Consider the following 12,220-nt stretch of genomic DNA (forward strand, 5'->3'; position numbering starts at 1 on the left):
AATTAAGGGCTGGTCACATTGTACATCAAGTCAGTCAGTCGGTCATTTAATCAATCGTGTAGGAGTGGGCTCTTGGGAAGTGCTTCAGATCCTCTCGTTATACTTTTATTGATGCCCCAATTTCTGCACTGGTTCTTAATATCTTTCTGAGATACCTGTCTGCTATGACGTGCCAGCCCTTTAACTGAATCCGTGGTAAAACTGTAAGGGCAAGATAAATAAATTCATCAGATTTTTTACAGTTTCTCCCATTTATTCCTGCAGTACAGGGCCAAGTAAAAATCTACTCATTTTTTTTTAAAACAGCATTATATTAAACCAAGTATAGCATTGATGTTTAATATTAGAGCAGTACAAATAGTTTAATAAATATTTCTAATAATCTGGAACTGCTGTAAAATTTGTGATTTTAATAAAGTGTTAATAAATTGGGTACAAGAGTCAGATACAACTGGTTGTCGGTTTTCAAACCAGCTACTGAAAGCCATAGAAAAGCACAAAAAGGCAGATTAACATATAATTTTAAGGGTTCCTACATCAAATATATCAACACAGAAATTCTTATATTTAATATAACCTTTCACACATTGTATCGGTGTGGAAAAGACGCCAACAGTTACAGAATGGCAAGGTGATACAAAATCCGTTCAGCTCTGATTGCACCACATAATATAATCAGATTTTTTTTTAACTGCATTTTTCATAGATTTACTAAAATAACTTGGTTTACAATAATTTTAAAAAATGTTAATTCATTTCCTCCTTCAAAAACAAAATGGATATGGTAAAAGAGAACTGTCTGGAATATAAAAAGAAACCTCTTCCATGTACAAATTACGGAAACTAGATGAACAAGAGCAGTGCAATATTTATTGTTTACAGGGTCTTTAATTCAAATTGAGAAAATAAACTTGCAGATTTCACTACAAAAATGTGTGTAAGCACAAAAACTACAAAAAGGTTTAGTATCTGAGGTAGTAAAGATACATAATGGCAGACAGTTTTGTTTGAAAGGCAGACTTCATAAACATTTAAAGTACAAAGTTCAAAAGATTTATGATTTACTTTGAACTTTGAAAGGTAGACTTTATAAACACTCAAAAGTTACAAGTACAAAAGGCAATTTTAACATGTAACAAAATAACTTAAATAACTTCCAACAGCTTGCTGTTTGTGAGCAATATAGTTTTCTTAAAAACAAATATCAACATTATACTATGTTTCACATACTAAATAGCAGAATGTATATTAGCGGGCTTACTTTCAAAAGGCGTACTTCATAATCTATGTTGTCCCATCTATGTATAGAGAATGCTAATTTTGTTCGGACATTTATTCAATTACTTTCTAAATTTCTAATTTATATATTCCAATTTGGCATTTTGGGCAAGTGACTGGAATTTGTGATATAGTCTGGTGTGAAATGATGTCACTAATTGAACACAACCCCTAGGATACTGCCTGAGGCCTGCTCAAAACTGGGCCTCAAGGCTTCTCTGCTGCAGATGTCAATCAAGTGTTTCAATGCAGCTCAAATGATGAGCTAATTCTGACACTAAGACAGGCTGCAGGTCAGGAGACATGGGTAAAATTTCAAGAGGGGGTGGGAAAATGAAGGGACTTTCAATGATGCACAATACTTTAGAAAACACGGGAGGAAAACACCTAATCTACTTGATTCAACAGATATATACGCAGTAAGGGGTCTCCAGCTGGAGACCCATAATCAACTGGATAGCATAAAAGGGACAAGCTCTGTTCAGTTGATGAAGTTATAAAGGGCCCAATACAAATATTAGGAAATCAGTTCAAGGCTTGTTTCAGTTGGACATTCTGATACTTAGAAGCTACTGGCTTCTACTTATAGATGCAAAACATCACCCTGAAAATATGTCTTTCACTCCTCTCCCATGATTGTACAAGCTGATTACTCTACCAAAAATACAATATTATCATCAATTAATTTCCTGGCCTGCAGGAATAACTGCCAGGTTCTTAAAGCACTAGATTAGTTCAACCTAATCATGGGTTTCAGTCTGAACCTTGGTGTTCAACAATTGGTTGTGTCATTGAGTTAGCAGCATGCTGTTAGACAACAGCAATTTAAAATTTTTAATTAATTTTGTTTATGGGGCAGTTCCATTATTGATATAATTACTGCTTATATGGTCTTAACCTTCTGCATTACCCTTCCTTAATACATGGTGCAGAAAGTTCTGGTTTGCAATAGATAAAACTGTTTCTGCCAATATCCTAACACAGCAAAAAAACCACAGGAAATAGTTGAAACACTTTCCTTTGCTTCTTCCAAGTCCTGTATTAAATGTGGTTACATTTGACCAGAGTCAAATGATTGCAAATATTCTGAATGCTTTGGCTCCAGGTGGATTTTTCAGGCTAAAAAAGAAGAAAAAAAAGAGTAAGTAAATGTTAGAACATGCTCTCTTTCAATGATCAATCCCAAATCTTATTACTTGCTGTAATTAGTTTTAGCTGTTTGTAGCACTTCTTTTTTTCCCACAAAGAACTAAAATAAAATATTTAACGTATATCTAATATATTCTACACATGGTATGTTACAGAGGGGCTACCCACATGTCTTGTTATTTCATAAACTCTGAATGTGGCAAAAAACAATTAAGAATAATTCACAATAGAATCTGATAAACAATAAAACTCATGCTCTGGGCTGTGAAGTTTTGGGCAAAGCTTGGAAATAAATTCTGTCCACCGTTGTTTATACCCAAAGCAGACATTTATGTCAAAGGGAGTTACTTCAAAATGAACTACCTCAGCCAAGCCATGCTGAAACAAAAAATAACTAAAAGATGAGAATTAGGGTGCTTTCTCCCTCCCCTTCCCCACCAAACTGCTTCTACAACTGACTTCTGGGTAGAACTTTTCAAACAGTATCTGAAACTGCTTGGATAGTAATCAACAGGAGTCACTGTAATAAAAGACTTTATTACTGGGGCATGTTTAATACTATTAACTACTAAATTCTTAATAGAATATTCTTTGTTTATAGTAAAAACTGCATTATTTCCCCCGTGCTCATGATGAATTGATTGTAACAAACACTTAGAATGTTCATAAGACAATTAAGATTCTTGAACAATATAGGTTTATGCACAGGCTTTGGAATCTTTATCAGAATATAATTTCTACAGATTGGTCCAGAATATTTTCCCCCCAATCTGACATCAATGCTAAGGAACTTTATTAATAAATTCTAAAATTCATCAGAAATATTTGCTGTTTGTCTACGAGATCCAGACATTTTGTAAACAACAGTTATAAAAACAGTATTTGTTATGATGTAATAGTAAGCAGCTTTTAAGGGGATAGGTTTTATCAGCTTACAGGAACCAGGCAGTTCTGCATACTATACCCTCTACTGAATTAACTAATTGCTTTGCTAAACATTGGGATGGGACAGACTGTTTCAGCCAGTTTGTGTTTCACATACCAAATAATGGTTCAATAAGCTCTGCTGTTCAAAATTTAACTCTGGCATCTGAATAAGTCTGCTGCTTTAGATTACAGTTCTAACCTTTCCGAGAATATTCCATTCTGGTACGAGCCAAAATAGCGTTGCTTTTTCTCAACTGGCATCATATCAATGTAACCTCCTTCATAATTACGAATAACCCCAGCATGGACCGCTGCTCTGCAAATACTGGACCTCTAAAGGGGATAAATAAATTATAAATTATTAATATCAGAAATAAATACATCTCTGTGCAACTTCTACCCTCAAATCAGAATTATCCAGATGACTAAATTAATTTGGATTTGAAATCCTGTTAGACAAATAAAATAGATTTGAAAGTGAAAATTTGCTTGCATTTGATATTTAAAATGTTTGACTTCCACAATAGAGTTAATAGTTTGTGCATGAAATCTTCATTCTAAAAACAGTAAAGATGTCAGGTGAATAAAGCATTTAAGGTGATGTATTTTCAACTTTGAAGGAAACTTTTCAGCTCTGGGGTAAGTAAAGAGGTCAGCAACCAGACCAAAATAAGTAGCATTGTAATCGCTCGAGTACGATGTTCTCCAGAGGGATTGTCGACCGGTTGGTCCTCAGTTGCTGTCGAGGCAGATCCAAGATCCACACATTCTGGTGCAGTATGGACATGAGTAAGCGGTGGCTGTGGTTAGTGGTTGGGTCATTTGGTTGTTCAGACTCTCCTTTCACAACTGCCGCTTGTTCCCTGTGGTACAGCGGAGATCGCTCTCATGCAATGCAACTCCTTCTTCAAAGGATTTCCTGCAGGTTAATCTATTGAGCGGAATTTCCCCAGGAAATAAAGACTCAATCGTAATTATAATGAGGAATAGGAATGAGTGTGGTGATGAAGATGAGCTCACTGTGTGTTCTACACAGGAAAGAGAGCTGTGGAAAAAGATTCCAGAGACAGCAGAGGACCCAGGCTGAAGACACAAGGTAAACAAAGACTCTGACTTATTAGAAGACAATTAAATAAGCAACTTTAGCTGTTAACATATAATTAATTACATTGTTCAAATACAAATAGTTGTTCTACATGAACTGTGATATCCAAAATCTGTCAAAAACACTGTCTGAAGCTCATCACAGAGTCCAATGAATAATACAGCTTTGACTCTTCAAGCCCATTTTATTGACGTGCAGGTCAAGGTATTGAATATTTTATAAACCCTCTCATGTTGGACACTCACTTGAGCTATAGTGCAGCCTTACAAAGAGCAAGGCTGTTTCTACTCTGATCTAATAATGCACCTCAGTCTCAGACCTGCAGGAGCTCATATTGGACACTCTCTCATCTCTGCTCACTGTCAGGGCCTGTGTGAAATGTAGTCAAACAGAGATTTTTACTGGAAAGGACTTTGTGTTCAGTACACTTCCATGATAAGCTCTACCTCAGGAAGGAAGAATTTGGAGATGTGAGTGGTACCAATCCCAGGGCCACCTGCTTGATGGTAAACATCACGGAAAACAGGAGAAAAGGCCAATCATTTCAAGTTTGATTGTCATCACAGAAATTTACAGCACATTACAAGACCTTTGGCCCACAAAGTTGTGCTGACCACATAACCTACTGTAGAAACTGCCTAGAATTTCCCTACCACATAGCCCTCTATTTTTCTAAGCTCCATGTACCTATCTAAGAGTCTCTTAAAAGACCCTATTGTATCTGCCTTGACCACCGTCGCTGACAGTACATTCCATGCACTCACCACTCTCTCTGTGAAGTCTGTGTGAAATGACACTCTGTGTGTCATCCTGGTTAATGGTTTTGCCACTGTGCAAATCAGCCATGCTGCCACCATCACTTGCAGGACAACTACGTCATTAACAGTGAGCCCTACTGACTTTGTTTCCTCCACAGGAAGGACTTTCCTTTTGATCGTGTACAACCACTTCCAGGCAGGACCATTGCTTGTGGGGGTAACACACCTTTGTAGTTAAGGACAATTCAACTGCATCAGCACTTTATCAGGCATACCCAAAAGCTGAACCAGCCTTGCATCTCTGCAGCTGAGAAGTCTTGACATCCCTTCCTTCTTCTGTTTTACTGGGTTAACCACTTTCAGCCTCCTGCAACAACGTGGCATGCTTTCAATCCTCACACCAGTCATGCTGTGATCACTGAGATTTCCAACTTGTTAAATTAGGGGCGGCATTGTGTCTAGGATCAACAAAATTACGAACTGGTTGAATTCATTTCATAAAAGGACCCCTACAGTGAGTAGAGAGAACAGAATGCCCAATCGGAGCAAATTTTATACAAGGTACAACAGATCTAACTGAACAAAATTTTGGGATAAACATGCTTATAAATGTTTGATGGCCATTTCTTGAAAATAAAATGTGATTTACTGGCTTCCTATAATCGTATAATCTGAAAGGTTATTACACAACATTTTAAGCAAGGGTTTCAACCATGTTGACAATTAAGAGCTTGTGAATCCTAATCAAGAAATTTCATTCTGGTACAAATTACACAGCTTCTTGTACTCCGCTAAAGTTAAATGAAGCCATTCTTTCATAATGAAATACTGGTTAGTCCTAAAGAAAACATAAAGACCCAGTAATAATTTTTGTAAATTTCCCTTTCATTGAGCCCTGTCATTTTAAGTCTCTCCTCTAATAAGATTCTGCTTAGCAGCTTCAGACACTCTATCAATACATGAGCATTACATAAAAACCAGATTAGATCAGCACTATTTACCAGAACCACACATAAACGTCTGAGTTCACACACCACAGAGAGATTGGTTTGTAGCTTGGTTGGAGGTGCTGTGTTTTGACTACAGCATTTGGTTGAGTCCCACTTAATTTGTCATGTGGACTTAAAAGATTACACTACTATGAGGTGGACAGAAAAGATGATCCAAGAATCCCAACCAATACTTACCCCACACTCAACATTAGTAAACGCAGATTATCTGGTTGATATCATATTCCTACTTGTAGGAGTTTGCTACATACAGTTTCCTACAAAAATGACTTCACTTCAGCATTACTTCCTTGGCTGAAAAGCACCTCGAGATGTGGCAATTGTAAAGAATGGTGAAAAGCAAATGCTAATCACTTCTTTTACTGGATGCTGGTTGTGGATTTGATAATAACATTAATACTATGTGCATCAGTATTTGACTGGTCTCAAACAAGTCCACACTATGTCATTTCTAATTAAATCACTCAATTTCAGCCCCAGGGTTTCCATTAATTGCTTGGCATCCTTCTGCAATGCATAACTAAAAATGTTTCCTTAAATTTCCATCACTTTCTTGCAGCATGACACAATAATTGCATCATCTATTGAACCAGAGGGGATAATTTCACTCAGCCCAAAACTGAACTGTTTCCATAACCTATGGACTCACTTTGAAGGATTCTTCATCTTATGGTCTCGATATTTATTGCAGAGATAATTACTATTTTGTTTCATTTTTCTTTTTGTATTTGTACAGTTTGTTGTTTTTACGTCTTGTGTGTGGCTTCTCATTGACCTTATTGTACTTCTTAATATTTATTGTGAATGCCTGCAAGAAAATGAATCACAGGATAGTATATGATGACATGTATACTTTTAGTGTGTTTCTTGCACTCAAAGTTAACAGTACTTATAAATAGATAGTATTATTTTGTATTCCAGGTAAGCTTTACAAGTGTCATTATTTTTATGGTGCAGTGTTGCTCCTGAGAAATTTCTGTGAATTTCGATGCATTTTAAATAGATCACAGAGCAACACATACAAGATGCTGAGGAACCCAGCAGGTCAGGCAGCATCTATTGAGGAGAATAAACAGTTGATGTTTCGGACCATAGATGCCGCCTGACCTGCTGAGTTCCTGCTGTATTTTGTATGTTACATAGAAACATAGAAAACCTACAGCACAATACAGGCCCTTCAGCCCACAAAGTTGTGCTGAACATATCCTTACCTTAGAAATTACAAGACTTACCTATAGCCCTCTATTTTTCTAAGCTCCATGTACCTATCACTGTCGAGTTAGATCAAGGAATGAAGAGCTTATTAGAACGTCTCAGATTAAAGACAGATTGAAGACCATGGTTCCTCACATCATACGACATGGCACATAATGATGATGATAATGAATAGATTAGGCATCAGTTACATAGAATTGTTTTGTCCTGGATAAGATTGAGCTTTGAATTTTGTTGAAGAGGTATTCATCCAGGCAAGTGAAGAGTATATTCCACCATACTACTAACCTTCCTTGGAGCTGATAGAAAGGCTCTGGGGTGTAATGGGTTCTGCTGAAAATAACTAGTCTCTGATGTCCTATTATATATTCACATATGTATCTGGTCCAAGTAAACTTCTAGTCAATTATAGTGTCTAGGACTTGGGTAACAAGAGGTTCTTGCTCCTCACTGGAACCAAAAGAAAGCATGTGCTGGCATTAGAGATGGTCCAGAGGAGATTTATGAGAATGATCCCAGGAAAACATTAACATATGAGGAGCATTTGATGGCTCTGGGCCTGAACTCACTAGAGTTTAGAAGAATGAGGGGAGATCTTTTTGAAGTATACTGAAATTCAAAGGCCTAGATGGAGGGACATGCAGGGGATGTTTCCAATAGTGAGGCAGTTTAAGACCAGAGGGCAGATCCTCAGAATGCAAGGGGATCCCTTTAGAACAGAGATGAGGAGGAATATCTTTAGCTGGAAGGTGGTGAATCTGTGGAATTCATTGCCAGAGATGGTTGTGGAGGTCAACACAATGGGTATATTTGAAGCAGAAGTTGATAGGTACTTAATAAGGGTGTTAAAGTTTATGGAGAGAAGACAGGACAATGGAGTTAAGAGGGATAACAGATCAGCTGTGATCAAATGACATAGCATCTCAAAAGGCTAAAGGCCTAATTCTGCTCCTGTGCCTTATGTTCTCATAACAGTCTGTCCCTCACAAGCAGCTAGAATTGGCCTCCCTCACCTTCTCCAGAATGGTAGGACAATATTGTAGTTAGAGCAGCAAGCTACTATACTGTATATCCCTCTCCGAGGTAGAAGAACATGCCCACAGAGCAGATTCAGCTCTGAAAGCAGTAGGAATTTGTGGGTGGTTGCACACCTGCATTATAAGAATACTCTGCTCTTCTTTATGTATCCTGACTGGAGTCAACAGCCAAGTGCAGAGTGGTTAAACCTCATCACCCACCAGCTACTCATTGGCTTGGCATAGCAACGGGAATACAGTGGCACAGTGAATTGGCTTAACGTGGAAATGTCATGAAAAACAATATCAGGGTGACTGCTGTCTAGAGGCCAGGTGAGCTGGTTACAATCACAAGCAGAAACTACATTTTGTAGTGAAAAACGATAGAATTTCAGCAGAGTTCCCATGGTTGTCCTCCAAGAGGACCACAACATTGCCATAGGACTTGGAGGCTTGCGTGCCTCAATGACCTGAAGAGCTATGTTGGCTGGAGTCAGGGCCTTGTGCTTTGAATCTTGATAAGATCACCCATGGTAAACAGGTCAAAGGGTAGAGGCCAGACTAAGAGTTGTCCTCCAGTTTTGATGGTTCAGCTCAGGGCTAACAACCTTGACTGGTTGTTAAAAATTGTTACAGAAACAGCAATGAAGAATCCTTCTATATTTGTGTGACAGAAATGAAGGGTATTTCTGTAATTGCTGTTTGCCTTATGATATGCTTGTAATCAATCACCTTGTCTACTTTGCCTGCTGTTCTTTATATACAGAAAAGATGAAAACATAAACAGGAAAAGATTAGAGCCATGGACCTTTCCAGCCACAGGCAGACCAGTCTAGGTAAGGCTCTATGGCTGCAACCGTACACATGTCATCACTTCCATGGAGAATCACAGTCTCAGAAGTCACAGCTTCTACAACTATGTGTGTTTCTTAAAAATGTCTAGTAGGAGGGCTCCTCCTGACTAGAGCCCTATAGCCCTCCCTTTTGCTGGCACTGCTCAGAACTTCTCCTGCTCTTTAGCTATTTAGGCCTTCTAGTTGTCCCTACTGTACAGAGTCCTAACAGTGGGTCCCTATTTGTGACAAAAGATATCTAGATGCTTCATTGCAGCTTCTGCTCGGTTGTCTGTGCAGAAAATATTGAGATTATTTCTTATTCAATGAAGGGAATTAAGTTGCTCTTCGATTATCTTTTTTTCTGTATGCTTTGCATATTGTATTGGCTGGATTATAGTCACAAATTTCCTTTTCTAAGATCTTCTGGCATGCATATACACTCAGTGGCCACTTTATTAGTTACAGGAGGTGTACAAGTATGTGTGTTTTGGCACGGTATCCATTCAAATTCACACATATCCCATTTACACTATAATGCAAACCACAAAATAAAAGTCACCAACACCATTTCGAATGTATAACCTGCACGCCATTAGTAAATAAAGTCAAAATCATGCACTTCAGCAAATTAGAAAAGGAATATTGCCTCATGAATGCCAGTGTTTCAAGCTGTGGATACTTGATGGTTTATGTCTGTAAATCTGGTGATAAAATGTTGAACCTTCATTTGTATCCTGAATAAAATACTGGAATGATTACTGTAAGATACATATTTCAATAAAATAAATTTAATATTGAGTTTGGAAGCCTTAAAAATCTCATTTTAATTGGTGTATACGTACTGGTGTGTAGGCATATGAGGGATTCCCTCTGAGATTTAGAAGGGAAACTTTACAGAGTTCATATAAACTCTTTGGAATAAGTGAGGTCTATAGCGTATCAGGTACATAGTTTCAAATGTACAGTAGATTGAGAATCAATTTTAATGAGTATAAAAACACTACAAATTTTGCAGTACATTCAAAAGGTATGAAAAATTTATTACAGAAGTCAATTTTAACTTAGTTAACCCATGCTGATGTAATGTGGAGCTGCCACTTGTAACATTTCATACTTTTACCACCCATGGATATATGACTTACTTCCCTTCATTAAATTCATTCAGGAAAGGATGGCATTACTGAAGCACTGTTGTTCTCTGTACCTCTACTGTAAAAATTTCCACAGAATTTTGGCAAGAGAAAAGTAATAATAAATATCAGTTTGGTTTTTGATTCTAATTTCTCTGGAAGTACATGTACCTCAAACATAGAACCTGAGCTGGTCCAAGTGGCGGCATCCTTCCTAGACTATATTGTATAAATAACTTTGACAATCAAAGTTATTTTCCCCCCAAATTATAAGCAGGATCATTCCAAAAATCACAGTCATATTTTGCCTAGGAACTCACAACAACTTAGAGTTTGAAAGTTGTGATTCTTGGTCAGATCAAACCAGCTACACTGGAACAAGAGCAAGTCATATGATCAGTATGATTTCACCTAGATACAACTGCTAGCATGATCTACTCTAGCTGAAATCAAATTTTACATTGTAGTACGTGCGAATTGGATTGGCAGTAAGCAATCCAATTTCTCAGCAAATATACCCATTTTTTGTTTAATAAAATTCCATCAATTCCAGATTTAAATGCAACACTTAACGACTTGTGGATAAGTTCATAATCTCCACCACCCTTTGTGAGGAGAAGCTTTCCTCATCCTGCTTCTGAAAGACTTGCTTCAAACTTTTAGACAATGGGTTATGTTTGAGACATCCAGACCAAGATACAATTTCTCTATCCATCTACTTCACCAGTTCATCTTAATGATTACAAAACTTCAAGGAAAATGTACATAAATCCTCCAAATTTGAGAGGATACTCCCTTGGTGTGTGCAAATTAGTCTTACAGCCCTAGTCTTTAAATTCAGGTGTCATTCAGGTAAGTCTTCATACACTCTTTTCAAGATCGATATATTTTTTCAATTATGCTGCCAAAACAGTTCATTGTATTCTGGGTGTGATTTAACAAGAGCATGTGTATACCTAGCAACTTACAATCTCATATAGTCCTTTTTATCCTCTTAGTTCATTAACCCTTTTGGGTTATTTTCTATTTACCTCTTTGGTATTTTAATGTTACAAAAACATGGGTATGGCAGACAACTACCGGTAACAGTTATTAATTATCTGGGCTTTCTTGCTCACAGTTTATCAGTTCAGTTTTTTTTAAAGCAAATCACTTTATGGTTTTGTCAGCATGTTTCATAGAAAATGGAGACCAAACTCATCAATCACCTTTTGTTATTAGGGAGCCAAAATGAAAAATTTCTAACTAGGTTGTCATTTCTGTGAGTTCTACTTTTTGTTTTGTTTAGTGGAAAAAAAATCTCAAAATCTTAGAAGCCTTAATTTTCTATGGTACACTGTTCATAATTTTTTTTAAAAATTCAATGTATTTGATAATAAAAATGCACAGCATATCAAAGATTGTAGAGCTCCAAGATGCAGAGGGATCTGAGAATCCTGGCACATGATTTGAAAAATGGTAACATGCTGCCAGTACAAGCCAGATAATAAAAATAATAGAATGAGATCCTTATTTCTGGGGGAGTTATGCTTCATTTATGAAGGGCATTGATGAGACCACATCTACAATACTAGTCACCTTACTGAAGGAAGATATTAGTATGTTGGCAGCACTTCAAACAAAGATCCTAGACTAATAGCTGGGATTGACAAGACAGCTTTATGAGGAAGGGATTGGCAATTCAAATTTCAAAGTTAATTGTTATGAAAGTACACTTATGTTACCATATACTACCCTGAGAGACATTTCCTTATGGACATTCACGGTAAATAGAATGAAACACAATAAGATTCAAG

At 37.1% G+C, this 12,220-nt stretch overlaps 1 protein-coding gene across 1 annotated transcript in view; it reads right to left on the reverse strand.

The window, feature by feature from the left end:
- Nucleotides 1-680: 680 nt before the first annotated feature.
- The window catches only part of LOC140725162 (cysteine-rich secretory protein LCCL domain-containing 1-like), a 44,403-nt gene continuing 32,863 nt past the window's right edge, over nt 681-12,220 (reverse strand). The window contains exons 14-15 of the mRNA XM_073040257.1: nt 3,554-3,687; nt 681-2,397 (exon numbers count right to left, since the gene is read on the reverse strand). Coding sequence (XP_072896358.1) covers nt 2,346-2,397; nt 3,554-3,687 — 186 coding nt within the window. The 3' untranslated portion in view covers nt 681-2,345. The remainder of the gene's footprint in view (nt 2,398-3,553; nt 3,688-12,220) is intronic.

This window comes from Hemitrygon akajei, chromosome 1 (genome assembly GCF_048418815.1).
Source record: "Hemitrygon akajei chromosome 1, sHemAka1.3, whole genome shotgun sequence".
Classification (NCBI taxonomy): Eukaryota; Metazoa; Chordata; class Chondrichthyes; order Myliobatiformes; family Dasyatidae; genus Hemitrygon; species Hemitrygon akajei.